The 27032-nt window shown below is 33.8% G+C and overlaps 1 protein-coding gene across 1 annotated transcript; it reads right to left on the bottom strand.

The window, feature by feature from the left end:
* Nucleotides 1–1277: 1277 nt before the first annotated feature.
* LOC138325537 (receptor-type tyrosine-protein phosphatase epsilon-like) lies at nucleotides 1278–26973 on the bottom strand. Its single transcript, XM_069271283.1, has 29 exons — nucleotides 26811–26973; nucleotides 19842–20052; nucleotides 19120–19365; nucleotides 18726–18824; nucleotides 15580–15673; nucleotides 14892–14984; nucleotides 14520–14615; nucleotides 13809–13904; nucleotides 13500–13589; nucleotides 12026–12115; nucleotides 11624–11752; nucleotides 10833–10938; nucleotides 10518–10606; nucleotides 10104–10366; nucleotides 9704–9791; nucleotides 9324–9400; nucleotides 8737–8773; nucleotides 8052–8149; nucleotides 7532–7660; nucleotides 7027–7172; nucleotides 6696–6831; nucleotides 6093–6239; nucleotides 5646–5745; nucleotides 5260–5333; nucleotides 4690–4815; nucleotides 4229–4345; nucleotides 3740–3897; nucleotides 2859–2994; nucleotides 1278–1939 (listed from the first exon to the last, which is right to left on the bottom strand). The coding sequence occupies exons 4-29, from the start codon at nucleotides 18804–18806 to the stop codon at nucleotides 1871–1873; spliced, it is 2865 nt and encodes a 954-aa protein (XP_069127384.1). The 5' UTR covers nucleotides 18807–18824; nucleotides 19120–19365; nucleotides 19842–20052; nucleotides 26811–26973; the 3' UTR covers nucleotides 1278–1870.
* Nucleotides 26974–27032: the final 59 nt, after the last annotated feature.

A 27032-nucleotide genomic window follows, 5' to 3' on the forward strand; every position in this document is an offset into this window, starting at 1 on the left:
GTTTCCAATGCCGCCCGTGTCATAAATCCTCCCCTTGTGAACTCTGTTCAGTTTCTGGTGCTCATTTTCAGTCCTGCATAACACTTAGGCGGTCTTCGAAAGAGGATTCGTTCTCATCTTACGGCAGAAGAAGGAAGAAGGTTGTTATTATTAGTACTGTTTCTGTTCCTGTCTCGGTGGTTCCTATCTCTACAGGTTCTTCTCGAGATCAGGTGGTTGTTCCTCCTGTCCAGGATTTTCGTGGGGTAGGGGAGGGGCAGCTTGACCCACCGAGCTCAGTCTAGGGTAGCATTGGCTGGAAATGCCCGTAAGCTTCCGTGCTTGCATTCGGGGACTACCAGCCGCTGGTCTCCACATTGCCAGCGGCTTCAGCATTCCAGATGCTGGTGCTGTTTGGGACGGTCTTGACGCCGTTCATGAGTGGTTCGGTTTACCCAGGCGGTCTTCCTCAGGGTTCTGGGCTGGTTGTTCAGTCGTCCGATTTTCGGCCTCCTTTCCCAAATGGCTATCCCGGCGATCGTTGAACAAGACCATTCTCATGTTTGCACTACCTCTATATTGATATGTCCCGTAACAACCCACCACAATATAAAGTCCCAATAAAACGTTTGTTCGGTTATAAAAATATGTAGTGAAACGCTGCATCACATTTCATTTTAAAATATATCTACTAGGTTTTATGCTATATGACGGAATGTCACATTTATTTTCCTAAATAGACCTATGGTAAACATACATTTTGTGTAGTTGCTAAAACGGCCCAAATGTAATAAATATATAACACCTTGTTAAAACAAAAATAAAAACTTCTGTATTTGCATCACATATGTGAATTAAGAAGAGTTTTGAAATTTTAGTCATTTGACATCTGGTCCCTTGAGTTCAGCCATGACAAGATGTTAAACTGGTATAGCAGGCTAATAAGTCTTACTTAGCTTGACTCATTTGTTATGGAAATTGCCTTATAAGGTCTGTGCAAAATTTCATTGAATTTTACGAAATTACTTACGAAGAAGAAGTACAAAATGTTATTGTTAACGGACACACGACAGATGATGTATTAGAACTTTTTTAAGATTACTTAAGGATTACCTTGAATATTTTTTTTATTTTATGGAGATATAAAATAAGAAAAAATATTCAAATTAATCCTTATAATTCAATTTACTAATAAGATAATCTCTTTAATACTCAAAATCTATTTTGGGACTCTTTTGTCTATGAAATCATTACACTGTCATCTCAGCCAATCAGAAGAAAGTTAACAAACGACGACGCCATTTTTTTCCTTTATGAGCTGATAAAGTAAATTTTTAAGCCAATGAAAATGCTCGTAACAAGCTAAATTGAATTATTTAACAATAAATGATACTTTCTAGTACGTTATCGTATAAAGTCACGCACGTTCTTTTTTTCCCTTTCCGATTGTTCTTCTTCATTTTTGCTTCTTGTCGTTTGTAATCTCATAATGGTCATACACACTTAACGATAGAAACTTGGCGAAACAACATTTTTGCACCTGATTTCGAATGTCAGTTTGTATACACTCTATGGAGGCTACAGCAAGTAACCTTATCTCGGTGAATATTCGATTCAACCATGTTAGCACAACGTAATATTTTCCTCACTGGCGGTCCATATTTGATACACATCTTTGCGGTTTCTATGCAATCCATAATTGTATTAAATCATACAATTCATACATATTAACATAGTAGTGTATATGTAAAACATTTCCATATCATGTTTTCTTCACAAACCGTCTCCAGCGCTATCGTCGCATCGCGATGTCTTCTCTTTACTGAAAATCATATACACACGGTCGATTGCAATGATATCCAAAATATTGTTTAATCATTATTTTATATTTTCAGTTCATATACACATCGGTGGTATCAAGATAATCCCTAATTGTGTTGTAACAGCACTGGTATTGGTCCTGAAACGAAAGAAAAACATTTCTTTAATTAGTGTCTGTATACCGTATATAGATTGTGTTAGTCTCAAGTATAGTCTTTAAATTGCTCGTTAAATTAATGTTCTTTTGAAAATAAAAAATTTCAAATTAAATATAATTGTCATTCCCCATCAAGGTTCAAGAGGTCTGTAATGTGTGTATAGCGAACTATTTTTACATCTTACACCGGAACAAAAATTAAATGTTTCTAAAAACGAAAATAGTTTAAGAAAATATATACCAATAGCCTAAGATGAGGTTACAACACCAATCATATGTAAGATTTCCTGTGTAACATGTGATAACAAACGAAAACATTTCGCTGTTGTGCATTCTGGCGCAGTGATAGTCAACTACCGCGCGATATTTATTTTCGGACTGAAGAAGGCCCTATAGTGGCTGAATATATATTCCATAGAAATGATTTTGATTTTACTTTGAATTCATTTTGGCCTTTTATTTCGGATTATTAATACACTAGCTTTATACCGTTTTTCCTCATTATGGTATTTAGCACGACGACAGGAAACATAAGACGACCCGCACTAAATAAAAACCGTTTGGGAAAGGTGGTGGGCCTGTAAAAAACCAATCTACCTGTCTCAGGTAAAAGGTACAAATCCACCAGTTCATTACTCAACCAGATTACAAAGACAGATCAATTACTTTATAGTACCTAATACCCGCCGGGGTTTTAACGTTTTGCTAGAAATTCGCGGATTCACCCAAATTCGCTAAAGTAAATACATCGCGAAATTTTTCAGAAAGCATGTTTTTTACATTCAGTAACTGACGCTTTCAAAGGCTACAAAAAGATTCGCGAATATAATGTTCCCAGGGAAACAGTAAATCACGAGATTTAACAACTATAAGTACTGTCACATATATTTATGATACTTACATAGCATGTGACGAACTCTGGTCGTCTGAAAAGTAGTTGTCGGACAATCTGGAATATGTCGACTTCTTCATCACTTTTAATCTGATCCCGCGCGTTGCTTATACAACAGAAAAGTCCACTTTGAGAGTAGCCGTCTCTGAAAAGTAAACCAATGGAAGAGATTTAAATGTCGTATGTTTTCACGTATGATTCTACTATTGAGTTTTATTGGTTGATGTAACTAATGTTTCTTTATATCTAGCATATAATTATAAGGAATATATACAGACCCATTTAGAACGATTTAGATGAAGTAACTTGACACATGAGTACTGTAAATTTTTCGCGTCTTCGTTAGTTTCAGCATATTCAAGAATAAATAAATTCGCGATCAAGGGCTCATACTGACAACTGTGCATTCATATATACGTTTCATAAAGTTATTGGCGCAACATATAAACTCACGTTCGAGGATATAGTGAAATTAGGTGAATTACAATATTCATCACTTGATTTGTATTTATTTTTCAAGATTCAATTATTTTACATCAACTGAAAAACAGATAATATATCACTTTCGATGGCCCGGATGTAAGCGCGCGAGGGGTCTTAAAGTAGGAGGAAACCAAAGTGGCCAAAGAAAAAACACCACGAGACCCGACAGGTAATCCCTGACCAAAACCTTGAAAAAAGAGTTATCACAAAGCTCACAATATCCAAAACAGACATAAAACCAAATGAAATGTTTATGCGGTAAACGAATACTGAACGCAAACAAAAAACTTGAACTCAACGTCAGTAATTCTGAAGTGTATTTTATCTTTTCAAATGATGATACCATATCTATAGCTCAGTAAACACTCTTTTTTATTGTCTGAAATCAAATAAACGTTAATACAAACCTGCACATGATCACTGTTCGTTTGGACTGGTTTGATTTCCGGCGGCTATCCACAATCTCTAGCAGTTGCAGGAGACCTTGGGAGTTTTGTGGAGTTGATGCTTCTTTATCCCACCCAGACATGTGAAACAACCTTACTCTGGATTCATATTTGTGTTCCTGTTATAATCAAGCATGTTTGTACAAAACCGATATTATTTCGTCGCCTGGTTCAAATACTTGCGAGAAATGCCTGTACATTTTGTATACTGTTATTTTTATCCCCCCCCTCTCTCTCTCTCTCTCTCTCTCCTCTCTTTCTCTCTCTCTCCTCTCTTAGAAATGTTGAAACCGCCTTATTTTTCAATCAAAATTGACAAGATGTGATATCTAAACACGTTTGAACGTGGACTATATGTTTAATGTTTCTTTACCATGTGAACCTTTATTAAAGAAATATATATGATGTTTTTCTAAGTATTGAATCAAAACGTCTACAATGAACTCTTACTTTGTTCGAGATGACAAAATCGGTAACGTCTGTATTGGAAAGACTCGATGAGTCTGTTTCATGTTTGATTACAAAACCTCCGACAGATTTTTCGCTGTCCTTTTCTGGCAACCATTCCTGAAATTAACATTTCATAATATGGCTAATTCACACTCAAAATAAAACAGAACTTTCGGATCAAATCAGACGTTTTGCTAATTTTCTAACGTCTGATAAATTGCTTATAGGGACATTATTTTTCATTCAAACTATGTTTAAAGAAATCTTTCGCAAGTGTTTGCATGTTTAAAACAACACGAAAGCAAACACTATATTATTTTGGAAGAAAATCGCTAACTGACGCGTATGTGTTTATTAGCAGAATCATACTTTAGATTTCGCCAATTTGGATGAATCCGCGATATTAAAAACCCGCAAATATTAAAACTTCTACAGTATACACAAACATAATGTATATTTACCAGGTTGTCGTTTTCGATAATAACTACGGTATCACAGTCATAGTCCATTATCATTGTTAATAGGTCGACTACGGTATTCTGTAGAGGGTTCTGTGTGACGATGTAGCCATTTCTGGAGGTGTAGGACTAGAATGAAAGTAATGAAGGATGTTCATATCAAAAGATTTATCACGCTGGTATATATCGGCCTTGCTCTATTTCACAAGTGTTAATTGTTATGTCAGCATATTGTAAGAGTAAATGGGCATGGTGTCTGCAGATTTTTGAGTGTGTTTTACTAGCTTCCGATTTAAAACAAATTAGAAAAAACGCTAAATTCACATTTTATGCTATGAAATGAATTTTTGAACATCAGAAAAAGTCTGTGCATTTGAAGACAGAACACATTTCCTGTATAACATCAGTATTAGTCTTTGTTCTTTAATTGCCAACAAAATGATAAATGGAGATTTTTGGATGATGGAATTATGAATAGCACGATTGGTCAATGAAGCTGTAGCACTTAACTAAAGTATTGTATGAGGAATATACTCCTTTGTAATGTATAGCAGTATTTATATACGAACTTACAGGAATTTCCACGGCGTTGATGTAGTCTGTGCTGCCCAGTGGAGGGGAATTCAGGTATACCCTGAATCTATCAACTGAAAGTAGATCACAAAATTACGCATTTTTGTTCCATATATCGGTTCATCGTTTTGAAAATGAATAATAATTTATATGTCAAAATTAGTTCTTGAACTGGGCATCCAATTGACCTTGACGTTTAGTAGTTTCAGGAGTCAAATAACCATTTCTGAGAAATCTGAAGATCCCCAAAACATATAACTATTAATTTAAATAGTCATATGCTTGAAACCAAAGAGTCAAATCTGATTTTTGGAAGTCAAAACCATATTCTCAGCGGTCTACTGGATGCCCTGTTGAAGCACACATTTTTGTATTTGTCAGTGTACCTGGCAGGGACTTTGGATCTCTGTTCTTGTTACTATTTGCGGGTAATGAGCCTGTTCTGCAATCGTCAGCGGTGTATGTCGGTTTAAGATCCTGTGTTAGCTTAAAAACAAATTATCGAAAAAAATTAAGGAAGTTTGAAGATTACAAATATTTTTGTTTGTTTTCGTTTCACATCGTTAGTACTGATGAAGTGACACCAACGAAAGTATTTTTAGGATTGATCAGCATGGGAAAGTGTGAAAATAACAAAACACAAACGATTGTTTATATAGTGATCGCGCGTTAAGGGAAGTACTTTTTGAAAAGAAAATTGGCGGTAATAAATAAATTTCAAGCATGACTGCCCCCTTAACATGATCAAAATCCGTTAAAATTGAAATAAAGAAAATATTCATAGATACAGAAAAGAACATTAATAATGTAAATCATAATAAGAGATTATGAACCTGATATTCCTGTCTCAGTTTTGTCTGGTTCTCGGGTGAACCACTCTGTAAACTGGTCAAAGTGGTGTGATACTTCTCTCTCGATACCAATGTGTCCGGTAGGTCAAACGCCTCGATCAGGATGTGATGAAGAGCGATATATTGTTCCTATATATAAAACAACATTTTTATATCATTGTGATATTTACTATTTGTCATTGTTTTACTTAAAATGATGATGAGGCTTTGGATATAGGTTACCGGGAAAGCAGAGAACTCACAGATAAATATTTTACTTTGAACTTAAAAAGAAACTTTCGATGATATTTTGCCATAATGTAAACATTTTATGACAATCGATATTTCCCTTGATGTCAATCATTTTAAATTTCAACAAATTTTACTGCAAAAAAAGCAAATGGATATGAATATATTAGCCATCTCCAAACACATCAGATATGGTACAATTTCCCAACTAAACAGTTGCCAGGTACTGATCGCTTGTCGGCGATATTTCTCTGGTTACTACGGTTTTCCTTCCCCAAGAAATCTGTCACATCCTTACATGATGTTGACTGTTAATATGACGTTAGATTTATAAAACCTAAATCAAAGCCTACTTACACCCGTTTGGACCATGTTTACCCTATCCTTTCTCATTGTTTTAATATATCGGTTGACGTCTACAGCTCCGACTTGTTTTCCATGTTTCCATAAGGCGTCAAGGGCGATAAATGTTCCGGTCCGTCCTATACCGGCACTAAAATTAGAGAGATGCTACATCATTCACATATTCATAGTATTTCATTTATCCATCGATTTATCACATTGAATTATCTTATCAAACATAGGAAAGTCATCAGCTAAACACATCAACTGATGCGGGGCACAAGCAGTTAACTTTGAGCATAATATGTTACATTTTATATAATTTTTAAAGAAATGTCCATTTTACCTGCAATGAACTACCATCTTTCCCTGTAAGTTGTTTTTATATTTGATGACGCGGCGATGAAACACAACCAGTTCGTTAGGATCAGGGGTCCCGTGGTCTGGCCACGTGGTGTAGTGAAACTGATGAATCTGCCGTATAGACTTGGTCTGAAATGTGTTAAACTCCAGTAAAAATAATCATCAAATATATAAACATGTATATAAAGTCATATGGGAAGGTTGGGACACTACATTTAGATACACGACTACAACATGCAACGTCGTCATAGTGTATGGATGTGGGTTTTTATTTTTCAAGACAAATAACTATACAGTGAACGTTCGATAATCACTTGTGTTCCCAGTCCAAACCTCTGAATTGCGAATTTTCATGATTGCTGGATTCTGTGTTCTTTGTCAAACATCAAATCGATTCTCTTATCATTCTATCCGGATTTTTCAGTTTTCCGGATTATCAGTATCCGGGTTATCGCGGGTCACTGTAGTTCTATCAATGTGACTGATACCTTCTTTTCTGTGATTGTGATGTCCCTGATTACATAGAACGCGTAGACCCTCTCTCTGTCCTGCACGATGTTGAAATGTTTTGTTAGCATCGGTTCTCCTTCATCAGGCCAGTACTTGGCGCACTTTTTCTACGAATATTCAGACAATGTATTCGTTATATTATTCATCTCAATATAACATATGTAAATGTGACGTATTTATCATACTCGTAAATCAAGAAGAGCTTTTCATATCAAAAGACAAGAAATTAACAGTGCCTAAATTCTGTAGGTCTCATGCATGTTTGTCGGTCTTTTCTAATAATATTCAAAGTTTAATCCATATAACAGATTGCTTTTCAATAGATTATTGAAGGAAAAAAATATCAAAATCTTCACCAAGTTAAGGCAGACACAACTTTAAAATATCTTTTATTACATTTTATCAACTTAAAATATCCTCTCTTCTGTTTTAATGTTTTCAAAATTGTATTATCGTAATGATGTGAACACAATAAAACCAGTACGGGGTTTTAGTTACTTTTGTTCCCTCGAGAAGGTTAGTCAGCATAACGATTTTCCCGGATTGCAGTTGCCAAATCATGCGCCAAAAATCATCAATTGTTTTGTCGACTGGGCCTATTATCAAAGATATGAAGGTTGAATTAATTAAAAATGATTTAGGAAATAGGACAAACAATATGAAGTTATCTCCCATCTTTCATGATAATTACAATTATCCGGAAGCAACAAGGGACATTATTCCTCCATGTTTCGATCAGACTGGGTGGTATGTTATTCCATTAATGATCATACGTTGAAACAAACAATTGGCCATGTATGTGTTTATGAACTATTTTAAACCGAATACCGTCAACGAAAACTACACACTCTTCAAACCATATGCAAAAAATGATGCGCAACATCAGCAATTATTCATATGTGAAATGAGGATAATGACTTTTATTTTCAAAAATACTACGAAATTAATCGTAACACGGTTTTAACTTTTTCAATGCAAGTTCAAACGTATTTAATTGAGATTAATAATTTGTGTTTTTCAAAAATCGTTAATGGATCCGTTATGGAACCAGATTTACTAGAAAAAAAGTGTTTGTCATGAATTTATTGTAGATACTGTTTATTAATCGTATTATCATGCAATAAGGAGATGAAGACTAACAGTTACTTATTTTGATCGCTGTTTTTATCAATATTAAACTTACCTTGAGTTGCGATATACTCAGCTGGTAGGGAGACACCCTGAAATTGAACATTGAGTATAATAAATATTCTACGTCATAAACTTGTTTATCGCGTCTTTTACGATATGATATCTTGTTCAATAAAATTTAACTTAGCATTAGAACCGAATACAGATCATAATATTTTCTGTATTTTACATAAGCATTCCATCATATACTACTAGACCTGCTATACCTTTCGGCCGGCGCTTTTACCTGTCTTTCGAACTACAATATTGCAGCCAACATTTTCTTTGCAAAATACATATGTAGTATTGTTTTAAACGTTTGATATATATTTACTGATATATAAATGCCTAATGTGCAATAAGATTTGCATTGCGTTCCCTTATTAACTTATTAATCTTTACAATTTTTTCTTTGCTCGATAAAATAGCTGTAGATATCATTGCATGGCACAGGTAGTTTGCGAATCCCTGTTGTATATCGAAATGTCTTTTCTTTGGCTACATTGTATATGCATATATGTGTATTCCAATTCTTATTTCATTAGATATGTATATATTGAGGTAATGAGATAATATATAATAAGTTATTGTTATACAAACATCAATGTAGTTGGCGTTGATGTAATCAGAGTGGGGGTCTTTGTCCACTTTGTCAAGAACCACTCGGGAATGGTCATCTGTAACACAATAATTTAAATAAGTTACTTTATTTGTTTTAGAGAAGTAGCATAAGATGATTAAGGATCGATTATGAAACTATGGCAACAGTAAATGAAGTTGTACCTATTAATAGATAAGAGGGAGGTGTACAATGATATGTAGATATTTTTTCTTTCATTGATATAATACCTACTAAAGTATGTGTTTCATATCCAAGTCATTTTATAATAGCAAGAGTTTATATGCTTGCACATTTGACTATTTTATTTGAAAACAATAAAATTTGGTAAAATCGTATCAATTCGATAATAAAGACTTACATGGGAAAGTAGTCTTGAATCTATTTTTCGATTTGTTTTCCGATTTCATCCCAATTTTATTCGCATGTTGGTCGCCGGTAGGAAGTGCCTTTAAAGAACGGATATTATTACTAGTGTGTTATGTAAATATGGCATTCATAACTTATTAGATCATTAAACATATGCATCAAAACCATTTCTTGTCAATGAATAAAAACAATATCAGACATTATTATCGGGACTAATACAGCATGTTTATACTATTCTGATGTACAATCGTTAAGGTCGTTCGGTCTTTCCCTTAACATTTTATATTCTGAATGTTTCAATAAAAGTATTTGTCTTAGAAAAAAATTAAGGAGGATGAATGAACTTATATTTCAATGACGTTTTACCATTTTTTCTTGATTTCGCTTTTTACCTTGTATTCGTCCTCAAATGCTTTAGCCTTGTTGAGCATCTTTGTTTTAACCATTGTTTTCAATTCCGATATCGCTGTCCCAGGGTCAACGGCATTATAGTAGCAATCGTCGATATCAGCATTGGCGTAAACACTCCCCGAATGTTCATCCCTAGTGACGTCATTAGCGTTGATATAAACATGTCCTTCTCCTATCTTTGTCTCTTTAACGTATTTGGCCTCAGGCTCGGGCTCCGAATAAACATTCGTACTGTTACTCTCATCTGGTATACATATCGATATGAACAAGTTAGTTTTCAATTATGTAACAACAAAATAACAGTAGTTGTAATTAAAGTCATTTTAAGGGTCTGGCGAAAAAGGGATTTAATTAATATTGTTGATTATTTCCGCCAATACGTTACCAAACCTTACCATTAATTCTTTTGTGATGGAATGAGTTGGATAGTCCATTTTGGTTGATATCGTCGAACGGTTTATCTTTTGATGAATTTTGTCTTCGTCTGAAATTTTAACAAAAGAAAACGTTTTAATCCAGCAAATGATATAAGTGACGAGTACAATGTGAATATATTCAAATATGTCAATGCATTTATCCTTTTTATTGTTAAATAATTTATATACAGTTTATTACTATCGGGAAGGCTGTTTTATGGTTATAGAACGTCAGTTGGAATTATATTCAATACACTTTATATAAACAAATCCACATATAGTATATACATATACCTTCTGATAATCAACAGAATGACAATGATTATCACCACAACGACCAGTATGCCAACTAGGACACCAACAATCGCCCCCGTACTGTCGCTAGATGGTGGCATGATTCCTGTAATTAACGTAAAATCTAATAAATTCCGACAGCCATTGTGATACATAGAATCTACGAGTATTTTGATACAATACCACTTGAAATGAGATTAAAATCACGGAAAATCCCAACAACAGATGGTAATCATATTTGATTAATTAAATAAAATACATGTCCTATGTGTCGGCAATTGTTTTTTTTTATTTCGAAATTGATTGCTTTTCAATTAACTCTCAATACTTAGATAAGCGATAACAGTGTGGGATTAGGTATCTATTTAATTTAACCTTACAATTCCTTAACAAATCTTCCCTCCCGATTTACTGTATTTTACTGATGATCATATCTTAGTATTCCTGGCGCTAGAGTATGATAAGTATGATAAGTTGATTTTATTATATGCTATCATTATGTATGTCGCTAGTGCAAAATTTGCTATTAGTGTGCAAACATGTTCAAAATCCATTTTTGCACGACAATGCACCAAAATAAGTAGGTTTAGAATATCATGACACTGTATATGAAGGAACACATTTATTTTATTTCCATATATGATTTTAATTTTCTGTTGTTATTGATAATACATATATACTTTTATTTATCGCAAAAAAACCTCACAAGAGCTAATGTTATTTGTATGAAATAAGCGACTTTAAGTAAAACGTGTTTTTTTATTGTAATGAACAACTTATTGATATCTTACTCGCCATACAGGTATTCCCCTCGTATCCAGCAGCACACATCGATAGACATTCACCAGTGTCCTTCCTACATCTCTCACAGTTTCCACACGGTATACTACAGTTGGCCCCATACAGACTGTCCCTGCACTCTATCAAAAATGTGAACAGTATACCCCTATTTTAAACCAATACTCATAATTTGATAATATTTGTTTTTTTTAATTGTCATATGCTTGGAAATAAAAACAAATGTATTACGTTATGCTGATGGACTTGAATTTAATTTGCTTTAACTTAAAATGCATTGTGTTTCGAAAATTTATTTCGCAGTTATGCAATAGTCATTGAACTTACGGTAGGGACACACCTTTCTTGAATACCAGATAAATTAATGTATTAGGCCAATAGGTCGAAGTATTTACCTGTGCAAATGCCATTGCTCTGTTCGCATACTTTGCACCCCGTTTCGCATTGTGAATTACAATCTTGCCCGTAGTATCCATATTCGCATCCTTCGATAAACATAAGAAAGTATTTTTTAAAGTAATAAGGTTAACATATTTCAAGTTTCGTATACGATATTAACCGAGTAAGTAGAAGTATATATGTATACATTCTTTTATCCTGCAACCACTATTGGTGTTGTTGGAATACATCTACCACATATATTTCAGCTGTATTTGAAACTGATGGAAATCAGCTGTATTTTAGATTGTGAGAACGTGCGCCGATTCAATTGACTTAATTCTGAGACGAACCATTGTTTGAAAGACGGATATTTTGCAACAGTATTGGCATCTGTCAGATTTAATATGTATGTTTTTGGTGAATATTACAGGAGCAAAAAGTATATATGGTCAGTGTCTTTAAAAATAAGCTTAATGTTTGGCTTGCGTCAGAAAGAAAAAGTGGCCCACCAAAGACTTGCCAATTTTGTCTTTCTTAACCCTCGCCTAAATACAGCGTATATTTGAAAACACTGATCATGTATTCTCTATTTTTTCATACCCCCATTAAATTAAAAAAAATCCCATCATACACATCATGTCTATAAAATGAGGAATATCTAGTTGTCAATTACCAGAAGGAGGAACTTCATAATATAGACCAAACATGTGTCGAAAACAATTTGTAACGTTTTACAAATCTATCCAATTTTCTGCATCATCAAATTAATACCTGATTTTTTTAAGATAGCATGAATTCACACATTATAAATTCAACAGAGTATTGCAACATTAAATGGAAGCCGAAATGATTACTAACGTGGCGGTTTATATAATGGCAAAATCTACAGGATGTTTATATTCGGATTTGTTTCATAATATGTCACAAATAGATTACTTCAGATTTTCTTTCATATTTTGTAAATATATTAGCAGTGCTCAAATTGGAGCACTTCGTAAATATAATTTGTCTATGAAAATGATTAAGCATGATAAATATTTGAATTCATTTGAGGGAAATTTAATGATTTAATAAAAAAAGCTGTCAAAAATACCCCATTTAGCAATAGTATTTCTTGACATAACACATGATGTATTTTAGGGTTGTCGCACGATGTTTTTTTATCTAAAATAACAGAGACTAAACGAATATATAAGGATTATCACTTTTCACTACCTTAATTTATGTTCGTAGTTATTGTAATTTAATATTACAAAATAAAAATGTCGTAGTAAATTTTTCATAAATGTTCCATTGTAGGTTGCGAGCCATTTTTGAATGGTTGTGTTCCAATTTGAGTGATTGAGGTTTGGCCAACAATTGAAATCACTATAAGACAGTAAGACAGTATGTCTATACAATTTCTTTCAGCCTACATATGCTGTATTCAGCTTTATATTTTCATACTTATAAATCTCTAAAACTCTTCACCATAAATTTTGTTATTACCAAAACATTCGTCGGTTGATTGGCTGCATGTCACACAGGTCGCCGAACAGTTGACATTACATTGGTTACCTCTTTTACCAGGAACACATTCTGGAAAAAAACCCCACATGTCATTCTTTTTTTTAGTATCTATGGAATTAATACAAATATTTGAACAGTTATATAGATTTTCAATTTTATAACTTCTTAATGTTTTAATATCAGATATGATAGGTGTAAAATAAATGTTTAAATTAAACCTACACACTTTTCTTGGAGTTGGACAGTAAAACTTTACTACTCTGATTGTTCAGATTACAAATTACAAACCTGCACAAAACCCATTGTCTTTAGTGCATTTGCCATTACACCCACTGGGACAATCGATCTCACATGTGTCACCGTATTTACCATCAACGCATTCTCCTAAAATATATACGAAGAAACCATAATAGTGAAAATAAATACTCTAAACACATAATATTAATGACACACGGGTGATATTCTTCCAATGTGAAATACGAAATTTTGAAAACATATTGATTCTTGTATTATATACTTAACAAGTTTTATCAATATTGATCATTTAAAATATTACAGCATACAATTATGATAGTAAATACTATTTTAGACTCGGTCATAATAAGACTTAAGAATGCATTTATTTAAATGTAGTTTATTTAAATACTTATCCAATAGTTAAATAATTAGTTTTCAAATAACAGATAGTTATCAATTATGACCTTTGTTGAGGGTCATATGGTGCAATACCAGGATAGCATAACACCGTGTAGACCAAGTTACAGGTCCTTAATTTCTATTTGATGTTTCGTTGATAAATGTTAAAGATATTATCTGATGTGCAGAAACACTATTGCAATAGGACCCCAACCTGAAGAACTCAGCGTTTGGGCAATATTGTTCATAAACAGAATATTGACTCATTGTTTTTGAAATGGAAACATCAAGTCGATATGTATTATATAGAATCTCACGTGAACATTTGAACAAATGAGAATATTTGGCATTTACAATATTTACCGATACAAAAGCCTTCACCCTTCGTACATGTGTTGGCCTTACAGTTGTTAGAGCAATCAAACTGACAACTGCCGCCATGTTTTCCATTGATACATTCTGAAGTAAAAAAGATATTTGCGTATTATCATAATACTAGAATATCTACAATACATGGTCATAAAACAAAATCTCCAGCCAACTAAGAGTCATATCTATGAAGGATATGTTTCAAATGATGCGTACAAATATATATTATACCATGATTGGGCCATTTATTTCATGACATAAAATTAATATCTTAAGACAATAAGTATCAGTGTATATTAAAGTATAAAACTAATTTAAATGACAGTAAGATATTTTGGTAATATTTTATATTAAGATATATTATACCGTAGCAGTCTGTAGCAGATGATTGGCTGCATGACACACAATTTACTTGACAATTATTACTACACAAATCTCCTGTTTTGCCGGCAATGCATCCTGAAAAAAGTATACCAGTATAACCTTTTATCACATAATCTTCGTAATATCCATGGATTTCGTCATTGTTATATTTTTGCGTATGTCATTAGTGTAATATGACTTGCAGCGATTCTCATTAGTTGGAAATTCATTGTGACATTAGATAGAAACAATAAAATGACATCAGAAAAAAGACGCGACATCAGTATTACGAGGAAGGCGAGACAAAATGGCGGCCTCTACTGGATTTTCGGAATACATTTTGACGTGAAATTCTTTGTTATGTAGGTATTTGTAGATACGTGATAAAAAGTATCTTACATGAGTGTTCATTTCATATGAGATTTTATGAAACTCGTCACGGCTCGCAAAAAAAAACCATTCTTAGATTCGTTTGATCTCATATGAAATAATCACTCATGTAAGATCCTATATATATATACCTATAAATCAACACCAACGTTCCTTTACGTCGTATCATGAGTCAAATAAAGTCTGACGCAAGTATATTACTATGTACACGATCCTAACTGTTGAATTATACTTGTGTTTGTTTTACGCTTGTGGTTTAAATGATGGATATAATTCGCACACAAATACTTATCTCTCTTACCTATACAACGTCCTGAATCCTTCTCGCAACTCGTGTTACAATTTGGAACACAATCCTTGTTGACAAAGATCACCGTACTTTCCAGCGAAGCAATCTAAAAAGCAAACTCACAAAATACCACGTCGCCTTTTATTTTACTTTACTGTAAATGATAGTACTGAAAACTAACAAAATGTAAAACCGTTAATGATTTTTGTTAAGAATGTTAAATTATATACCAATATTAACTTTTAATCCCGATTATCAGGACTACCATCAGAATAAGGAATTCATGAGAATGGGAAGAATCCATTTAAATATAGGGTTTAGCGTCAGACCTGTTGTTTTTTTTGTACATAAATATTTGATAAAAATTTGACAGTTTTTATTTTCTGTACATAATTATTTTGTACATAATTATTTTTCATGACAAAAAATATTTTTAGAAAATGAAAGTTGTACTTAAATATCAATGACTATTTAAGTACGAAAAACGTTTTGTAGGAGTTGTTTTTTTGCCGGCCGCTGTCGGCCATTGTGTGTACGATGGCCGACAGTGGCCGGCAAAAAACAACTCCTACAAAACGTTTTTCGTACTTAAATAGTCACTGATATTTAAGTACAACTTTTGTTTTCTAAAAATATTTTTTTGTCATGAAAAATAATTATGTGCAAAATATTTATGTACAGAAAATATTTTCTAAAAAAAATTTTTGTCGTGACAAAATTTTTATCACATTTTTATGTACAAAAAACCAGGTCTGATGCTAAACCCTGTATTTAAATGGAAGCTTCCTTTTCTCAGGTGTACAATTAATCTTTCAGATAAGGAATTCAACAATGAATGTTCCATTTGGCTTGCTTAAAACATAGACTGGGTCATACACAATCAATTAATACGGGTTTCTTAGTGGACTCTATTTTATCTATATTCGAGAAAGTGCATAAAAGTCGCAAACTTTAAGTGGTAATAAACAGGTAATAATCTCTATTTTTTGCCTAGTTATTATCCCTTTTTATATATCTTTCTATACCAAAGGTTTTAAATGTCCATTTAAATTAACTATTTGTTTGCAAAACACGCCAGATTTTCCTGCAATCCTCAGTGTAATAGAACCCCACAAGTATCTGATATGCAATTAATCATCGTGATAAGCAGTACGGCTATGACCAAATTGGGGTGGTATTCACAAAATACCACGTCGCCTTTTATTTTACTTTACTGTAATGATAGTACTGAAAACTACAAAATGTAAAACCGTTAATGATTTTTGTTAAGAATGTTAAATTATATACCAATATTAACTTTTAATCCCGATTATCAGGACTACCATCAGAATAAGGAATTCGGCCAATGAAGATGACATGTAAAAAAATAGTCCAACCTTAGGCGCGTTTGCATTCCTTATCTGAAAGATTAATTGAATATCTGAGAATGGGAAGAATCCATTTAAATATAGGGGTTTAGCGTCAGACCTGTTTGTTTTTTTTGTACATAAATATTTGATAAAAATTTGTCATGACAAAAAAACATTTTAGAAAATATTTTCTGTACATAATTATTTTGTACATAATTATTTTTCATGACAAAAAATATTTTTAGAAAATGAAAGTTGTACTTAAATATCAATGCAATTAAAGTACGAAAAACGTTTTGTAGGAGTTGTTTTTTTGCCGGCCGCTGTCGGCCATTGTGTGTACGATGGCCGACAGTGGCCGGCAAAAAACAACTCCTACAAAACGTTTTTCGTACTTAAATAGTCACTGATATTTAAGTACAACTTTTATTTTCTAAAAATATTTTTTGTCATGAAAAAATAATTATGTACAAAATATTTATGTACAGAAAATATTTTCTAAAAAATTTTTTTTGTCGTGACAAATTTTTATCACATTTTTATGTACAAAAAAAACAGGTCTGATGCTAAACCCTGTATTTAAATGGAAGCTTCCTTTTCTCAGGTGTACAATTAATCTTTCAGATAAGGAATTCAACAATGAATGTTCCATTTGGCTTGCTTAAAACATAGACTGGGTCATACACAATCAATTAATACGGGTTTCTTAGTGGACTCTATTTTATCTATATTCGAGAAAGTGCATAAAAGTCGCAAACTTTAAGTGGTAATAAACAGGTAATAATATCTTTTTTTATGCCTTGTTTTTATTCCTCTTTTATAATCTTTCTTGACAAAGGATTTAAATGTCCATTTTAAATTAAACCATTTGTTGCTAATACACGCCCGATTTATCCTGCAATCCTCCAGTGTAATTAGAACCTCCACAGCTGTATCTGATATGCAATTAATCCCGTGTTAATGCAGTCACGGCTTTATGATCCAATTGGTGTGTGGTATTCACAAAATAACTTACGATCCTCGAGCATTTTCTATTTTTCTTTACTGAACAATGATAGTACTCCTAGACAAACTACATAATGTAAAACCGTTAATGATTTTTCTTAAGAATGTTACATTATACACAATATTTAACGTTAATCCCGATTATCAGAGATTACCATCAGATAAAGGAACCTTACGGCCAATGAAGTTGACATGTAAAAATTGTCCAACCTTAGGCGCGTTTGCATTCCTTATCTGAAAGATTAATTGAATATCTGAGAATGGGAAGAATCCATTTAAATATAGGGTTTAGCGTCAGACCTGTTGTTTTTTTTGTACATAAATATTTGATAAAAATTTGTCATGACAAAAAAACATTTTAGAAAATATTTTCTGTACATAATTATTTTGTACATAATTATTTTTCATGACAAAAAATATTTTTAGAAAATGAAAGTTGTACTTAAATATCAATGACTATTTAAGTACGAAAAAACGTTTTGTAGGAGTTGTTTTTTGCCGGCCGCTGTCGGCCAATGTGTGCAATGTGAATATTTTGTATTTTTGCTTAAATAATTTGACAACAATGTAATTATTTTTCAATGTCTAAATTCCTATATACAATGTAGTAAAAAAGTAGATATATTGAATAACAAATCAGTTGTCAGCTAAATGTGAAGTATTTCAATCAAAGAAACACTTGCGAGATGAGGATAAAGACAGTGCGTTTACCTATTCTGTTATAAGCAATCATTCAACATTATCATGTTACAAATCACATATGTTTCATAATCATTTTAATTCGTGTCTTCTATACAAACTTACAGAAGCAGTGTCCTGACATCGCGTTACAATTTCCTCCAAAGCAGCTCGCTGAGCAGTTATTGTTACAATTGCCGGAACCATATGTTCCTGTTGGGCATCCTACGCAAAATTAAATGCAATAATAATAAACTGTGAGAACTCTGGTCGTGCTAAGGTCGGTAGTATTTTTGTATTCAGTAAACTCCGCAGTATAAAGGTTTAGTTTGTGGAATTTATCAAATAGATCTCCGATCAGATTTATCACATATTTAATGGTACCAAGAGACACACTGGCCTAATTTATTGATATAAATCATTAATATGAACATACTTAGGATTGAGATTTATGGAAAATTGTAATATACGATGAGCGCGATGATATGGTAATTACATGAAAGAGAATCAATGGACGTACCGAAAACCTGGACCTCACACAGCTCCAGGACAGCGTAACCACTGTACCAGTCACGTGTTGGAGGTGTTTCTCTCCTGTTGTAGACAGTGACGTACCGAGCTACACTCGGACATGCATGTGTCGGGTTTAAGTTGATGTCAGTCCCTAAAAGGCTGTTTTCCTTATAACAGAGAGTTCCTTGTGGTGGAATAGAGGTAGAGTCTGATGTATACAGAGAGTAACCGCCAAAACGATGTCCAGAACCACCTATTAAAACAAAGAAACAGTTACATTAGTTGTACAGTTGCATCAGATGTAATTGTTATAGTTTGTGTAACCATGCTTGATATTATCATTGTTATTTGTACATGTAAGCATTGCGGGCCCAATAATTGGGATGTTAACCGGAAGATTGCATTCTAAAGATTTGGATAATGTAAAATATATAGATTTACCGAATCATATTCAGAATTCGTATCACATTTCTGAGTATTTTCGATGCGTAAAGTAAGAGTAGCTTTTAAAACAGTGGTTTCTTTTAAGATATATTGGTTGATACTACAACGCTAAATTATCATGCTCTTGTGAAGTAGAAATATTGTTGCTACAAGAAAACAAAATTATTGAGTTACGTACTTTTCCTAATGTCAGTAGAATGTTTTGCCGAATGCAATAATAGGGACGATTTCGCAAATGCTCAATTGATTAGAATAAAAGTATTTATTAGAAGGATTTCTACTCACTTCTGTAGTAGATGGTGATGTAATCTATCGTCCACAAATGTCCTAAATCCACTCTCCACCAGGCTTGTTTATATCTCATAGCCTCAGTGTGACTACAGCAGCCAGAAATTTATATCTTGGTTGATACAATTGTCAATTGCCTTATTTGCTGCCCATTTGTTGACGTCTTGCTCTGATGATTGGGAAGCAATTCTCCTCAAAGCGATATTAACTTCAGATGTTTAGGGAGGAAAAATATATTCCTTGAGTTAAATAATGTTTTACTACTTTGAAAACAAAGATGACATTTATTTAGAATAAAAAACAAAACAAAACAAACCAAATGTTGTACAAATACTTATATAGATGATAAAATATATCATAGTCGCATTTAGATCTGTTCAGTAATATCACCTGATTTCAGCAAAAATTGGTGTAAACATTTATGCAATAAATAAGTTTCTGTACACATAACAATAGTATACAATTGCTCCAATAAATCAGAATATTGTCAAGAGAGATATGAAGAAATATTTAAAAGTAAAATGTGTCTAGTATATTGAATTACAATGTCGAAAATATTAATTTATAAAATGAGTAAATAAGGATCAACTATTCATAGACGTATTAAACGGTAAAAAAAATACATGACATATGTAAAAACGTATTATTGTATAAGACCTTAAGGGAAGAAGAACACATCTTTCATAAACATTGTATGTGGTTTAAAATCTCATATTTTTTCTTTATGCTGTTTTATTAAACGTGCATCGTGTATGTGTTATAATTATTTGATATCTTGTGTTTAAATATATTTTGAATCTTGAATCAAGTAGCATAGTTTCTATGCATGTTTTATCAAAGTGTCGACGACAATAGACCTTTTATTCGTTTTAATAGATTCCAATTAAAACAATTTGTTACGACTACCATTGAATTTTGCCCTGGAACTAATTTAACAAACGTTAGGTGCATTTTTGTAGTACTATGGCCTTAGATCCTGTAGGATAACTTTAAAAACCTAAAAAGGCCCCTGAGGCCTAGGGATGATTTAATGATGCCCACCCAAGGCGTACAACACGGTTCTATTTGGTCCAAAACGATATCAAATTAATTATCAATTTCGTAAAACGATTTCATATTTGCAAAAGTTTATATTTCTGCTTTCCTACTAAATATGTGTGCTTAAAATTTGTAAAAATACATGTTTTACAAAGTCTTGACACAAAAAATGCCAAATTTGAAGACCTCTTTCATGCAATAAAAATTTTTCACCAGAGTTGTTCACACCACTTTCGGTTATTGTACAACAAAAATACTTTGTAATTATTTGGACTATAATGTCAAGAAAAGAATGGTTAAAAATTAAAGGTAAAGTTAAAACTGTTGGAAGGTCTATTTTTAGAAACTTTCAACATATAAATTGATTAGGATAACGTATTATTAATTTTTCACAAACATGTTCATGATTTTAACCCTGTTTTAATATTTCAATCGAAATGTTCCTTATCAATGTATTTTGATAGATACAAGCAGAAAAAATAGCAGACTTTTGGGCAGGCCTTTATTCACAAATCATCCAAAGGACATTCTTTATGGGTTTTTGTTATTACATTTTTCGAATTGTTTATTACAATCGCTCTCCCTCTTTACGGTTATTTCGTACAACTTCACATTATTGTATTCTTGACAAATTAGAACCATTAATAAAATGACCATCGAGTGTAATTTTCCGGAAAATCTATCTCAAACAACAGGTTTTACCACAATCCAATCTAAATATCTTGCGTATTTGGTCACAAGTTCTACAAATACTCAATATCGTATATGACAACACTTTATTCACTTAATAATGCGGTCTTTTTCTGGTGTCAAAGATATACCACCCTTTCTGAATGCTTGGCTTTTATCTTAAATAATTTATCTAGGCATGAGTTATTATATACAAAATATCACAAATGGGCTCTGGATTCCTCGCAGAAAAAAAAATATTGAGATTATACAGATTTCCCAGGCAAATGAAACATAAACATAATAATAATATAATATAGCGAAGGCTCAAATTTGAAATACGAAACTTTTCCTCTTTTTCCTCCCAGATCTACTTTTTATTACGGTAGCTCTTGCTTCCGCGTGTTAACGATTTGTTCGATACGTGAGTGTGATCTTGCATTTTGTTTAAGCTCTCTAATTTGAGCTTATGTGTAAATAGAGACAACGTTTGAACTCTTAGTGTACAAGACAGTATGCCCACACTGCTATACATGACAATACCCCCTACCACCGTGGACACGGCCTCGTGTGTTGATTAATCGGTCACGGCATTGATCAAACACGTTCTCGCTCACGCGTAAGGAGGCGAGCCCGGGTTCCACCATATGTGATTATTTGTTTTTATGTGACTATTCCTTAATCCTACATAAAAAAATCGGCGTCCGGCTATTACGGTAACTGGAGACACACGTTTCACGCGATCCATTTGGTAACGCTTTGATTACAAAATATAATTATACTTATCAGCAGTTTCTTTTTCACTTTATTATTCTTGCCCGTGTGATATAAAGCTATTAAGGTTGATTCGGGTGTTTAGGTCCTTTACATTCTTTCACAAAGCATAACATCACGTACACTGTATTTTTCTACTTCAAAATAAGAAAGCTATCACAGGGACCCGAATTGTGTTAGTATCTTTAGTCATGTTACGGCTTAAACTAATTGCACGCAAACCTGACTCGATGAAACCTCGATGCATCCTATTCATAATTTCAGGCTTCTGTACTCACGTTAAACATCACACTGTATTGGTCTTTTCACGTTTAAAGATACAACACCGCACGACAAACTGTATTTTTATCTATTATAAAAACAGTAGCTGATGACTTAATTATTTTCTTCAATAAACAAAAGTTTTTTGTTTTTTTTTTTTATAAACTAAAAAAGAGTTTTATTAAAAGAGTAAATAAACTTAATTATTGATGATGGTTCCAGTACATAGTTATGCTTAGTTTACAGTTCTTCAGAGAACATAAAAGCCTAATTGTAAAAATACAATGCAATTATTTCATAGTTTACTCAGAAAGTAAAAGAAACTATGTAGTGTTTTGAAAAATGAAATTAGCGTTACGTCCTAGTGCGTTAATGATGTTTTTCAATAAAAAAGTTAATTACTTTACACTGTCTACGAATTATTGAATCCAATGACCTTTTTGATTATTATTTTCAATATATAAAAGTATTTTCCAATACGTTAATTGCATCCCGAAACAAAATTCATGGACACTCTACACTCATATTACTCGGACCCCCAGCCCACTAACCTTATATTGTTTGCGTCGCTTTGAATTCAATTAAACGTCACTCATTAAACAGCTACATGGTCATGTAAGGACTGGGCCTCCCATGGATGGCGGTGTGTTGCGTGTAATGTTTGTGCGAGCGTGAGTGTACTAGGGAGACTGCGGTATGTTTCGTGTTGTGTCTTGCTTGTATTAGTGGATACTGTTGGCCCTTTTATATACGTGCTATATCACTGATGCATGCCGCCCGAAGTCACCAAGCAACACAACCCCACTAACCGGTCCGACATATACTAATGACAAAACGGCGGCGGAAACCCCAGTCGTCACCACTCTCCATGTATGCTGAGACGCTAAGCAGGAGCAGAAACTACCGACTTTTATAGACTTTTGGTGTCTGTCTGCGGGACAGGGGACAAAAACCACGAGCTTCCCTCACAGGCGGGGCGCAAAAAACGCTCAACTTCAAAGGCGCACATCTAAAGGACTCAAAAAGAGAAGTCGCGAGGTGCCAAGGCGAGAGGCATCAATAGGAATGATAAATAAAAGGTCTCTACGAGTTAACGGAATAAAGCCATAACAAGATAATATCACCTAAATTTAGTCATTCTCTAGGAGTTCTGCGCCTTTATACGATGATCATCGCAATTATGTGGCCAAATAAAACTAAACAAAAATCAGTAAAAGGGGGGGATCGGGCAACACAGCACGGTACAACTTCTAAACGCCCTACCTGCAGGGCAGAACCTTATATTAGAATTCGGGACTAATGATCACAGACAACAGAAGCTCAAAATAATTTATTTTATATGATATTTCTGTGTCCAATTAGAATAACTTATCACACGGATTACATTAAATAATTTTGTTCAAATTTGTTATATATTATTTTTGATCTTTTCGGCGGTGGAGCATATTTCACAGTCTGCCTTTGACTAAAACCACACGTTGATCACATAAGATTACTGTTTCAGTCAATAAGCGTTTCGAGAATGGGTTTTTTTGTTGTAATATATATGTAGACACTTCACCCGCCAATTCAAAACAGTTAAACTACATAATTTTTATTTTTTATCGAGACCCTGTTCTTGCATGATTGTAGAGCGTTTGTTTCTGCTGGCTTCCCTTATGGGACAATTTGAAAAAATCGCGACTATTATATTTTAGGGCATGCTCACATTTTTGTTTTTCTCCCTATGCGCCTCATTGGATCAATCCACTCACTTTTAAACTTCAAGTTGTTTGAGGAACTCGTCTTTTTAGTGGATGATGGTACCCAGCTACGACTCCTGAATCTGGATTCTGTCCCCCTGCGAACAAGGCACTAATATTGTCTTATTACCAAATGGTGGACGTGCTCTTCGTTAATTAGTGGCGTTCAGACATAATAACTGCGAGTTGGGAACAGGTAAGGAACTACGTCAGAGTTCGCTCGTTCGTTCTACCGAGAATTAATGTGACCCAGGTACGGGGTGCCACGCCTCTCATTTGATGTTTTTGCGGCTGGTCATGATTCAGTGATATATAGCAGTATAAATTTCGCGGGGGGCAAACCATTTCCATCTGGTTACAACAACAATGAACATGCACACGTACCTCTCCACAAAGACATCCACAACAAAACACCATACGCATGCCATGGTTTGTCCTCCCTCCACACCTCCTTTCATCCGGGCAGGGAATGTGAAAGATGCTTCCACCGCCAAAAAGACGAATAATTAAAGTTTATTGATTATTCTGATCATTAAATTGAAGGTTAATTTGTGGTGATGATGATTGTCTTGCTTAAACACCAAACTACAAATAAATCACCAAAAAAACATTTATAAACGGCATTTTGTTTTGCTTTTGGTTGGGTATACGCAATCAGGTTGATCATCGGATATTTTTGCTATTGGGATAGGTTTTCGGGATCCAAATTAACACCATTTCTAAAATACCTTGTTAAATTGTAGTTAAATCAAGGAGCGTTATGCTTATTATCTTTCGTTCAATGTTGGTACCATTCTTTGTAAATCTAAGTAAACTTTTTTTAAGTATTTAAATTGTTTTTTCATTTGATTCTGTTTTCAATAGATGGTAATTATCACAATTTTTTGGCATTGTGTCTTCTTCTTTAAGGGGGGACGAGTAAATAGTGCAACCAAACTTATAAGAGTTTTGAATGATTCTAGTTCTTCGATTATCTTTATGAAACACTCGCTATCGAGATCTTTGCTTGTCCTTTCACATGTCGTTTCGTATTGTTTTGAGATGAAATATAGAGTAGATCAGTGAGCGATTGTTTTGTTAGTTTGATTGTTTAATTATAGCGTACCTATTAAACTGATTTGGTAATGTTAAGGAATCGGCCTACCATGTGCATGCGGTAAGTTGTGTTGCTCGTGAATGTAGTGCGTGCGTGCGTGTTTTGGGAGTCTGCTTCCCCCCTGTGGCTTTGTCGGCGTCGGTTTAGTATATCATGTGGTGTCTTTCTTGTATTAGTGGCAACTGTTTGCCCTTTTTTAGTAGTGCTTTTTCACTGAAGCATGCGGGCCGAAGGACACTAAGTCCCTCACCACACCCGGTCACATTATACAGAAAACGGGGCGATCCAGTCAGTCCCGAAATCCCCTGTATGCTACTCCACTCTAAGCGCTATTGCAGCAGGAGCAGAGGAAAATCCTCATTTACATACTTTGGTGCTGTCTTCGGCACAGGGGACAGAACCCAGTAGCATTCCTCACAGGGGGATCGAAACGCCTCAACTTTCCGAGGCCATCAAAGTGAGGCTTGGTGCCAAGTGGGACGGGGGAGGGTGGAAGTCGGAAGTGAGGGCGGAGGGGGGTTGGGGCGGGTGGGACGGAGGCCATTTTTTGGAAAGATAAAGTCATTTAGGAGATGAGAAAAAGGAGGCGGAGCGATAAAGATACTTAATTTTAGTTTCGACTTTTACCGGAAAAAATTTTTTCTTGAAATAGGGGCAGCAGGTACAATGTTCTAAGCCCTATCTGCGATTGTACAGCGACAGAAGAACAATTTCAAAATTGTCGTCTTATATAAGTTTGTAATATAAATGTAGTTGAAACCGATTTCCAACCACAAATAAGTACCATTTGGCCTTAAAATGAAGGTATTATTAACGCTGACGATTTTAAGTTATAGATATGTAAGATGTTTACATTAGCAGCGAAAATGCTTAAACGTCGGTGAAATCACATTGAGTCATTCAGCGACAAAAGAAACCCTATACACATACAATACTAGCACACGGGAATCCTACACATGTGTTCAATTTATTTTCCATTTAAATACCTAGGTATAAATTTATACCTTTGCATTTCGTCGTTTGGTAACATTTGAATCCCGTAACTTTTAATTATTAAGTCTTCTAATTTAGAAATATAATATGATAAATACAAATATATGGACAGAGATTGTTGGTAGATTTACTATCATGTGTATCTTTATTAAGTTTTACTAATTTCAAGATTGGCGGAGACAGCTTGCTATATACACACAAACAATACAACGATATAAACGTAGCTTAACTCATTATAGTGATACTGTTAAGGATAAGTGGTAATGGTATAATACTCTGAATATACATATATATATATGTATATTGATAGATTCGACTATGTCATTTAATGACGACGTCAAAAAGTTTGACGTTTGATTGAATATTGAATAGATAAAGGTGGATTCCACTTACATGCAGCTCTTGTTGTTGGTACGAAGAACAACAGGACTAGGAATATCTCCCAGTACCGTAAACCGTTTCTGGACGACATCTCGGTCTTAATCTTCCTCTGTGTTATTATTGTACTGACGACCAGGAAGTACATCGGAAGGTAAATACGTAGGCTATAGCGGTCAGTGTGAACACACATACGTAGAAGGTTTTAACCGGTTTACGCTTCACCGGCCTTCATCT

Source organism: Argopecten irradians, chromosome 6, assembly GCF_041381155.1.
Source record: "Argopecten irradians isolate NY chromosome 6, Ai_NY, whole genome shotgun sequence".
Classification (NCBI taxonomy): Eukaryota; Metazoa; Mollusca; class Bivalvia; order Pectinida; family Pectinidae; genus Argopecten; species Argopecten irradians.

Excerpts from the sequence above, each read along its gene's own strand:
- LOC138325537 (XM_069271283.1), bottom strand. The coding sequence starts at position 18,806 with ATGGTTCCGGCAATTGTAACAATAACTGCTCAGCGAGCTGCTTTGGAG. Across the intron at positions 14,616-14,891 it reads ATCTGCTACAGACTGCTACG|AATGTATCAATGGAAAACAT; the intron begins GTATAATATATC and ends TTTTTACTTCAG. Across the intron at positions 6,240-6,695 it reads TAAACATGGTCCAAACGGGT|GAACAATATATCGCTCTTCA; the intron begins GTAAGTAGGCTT and ends TTTTATATATAG.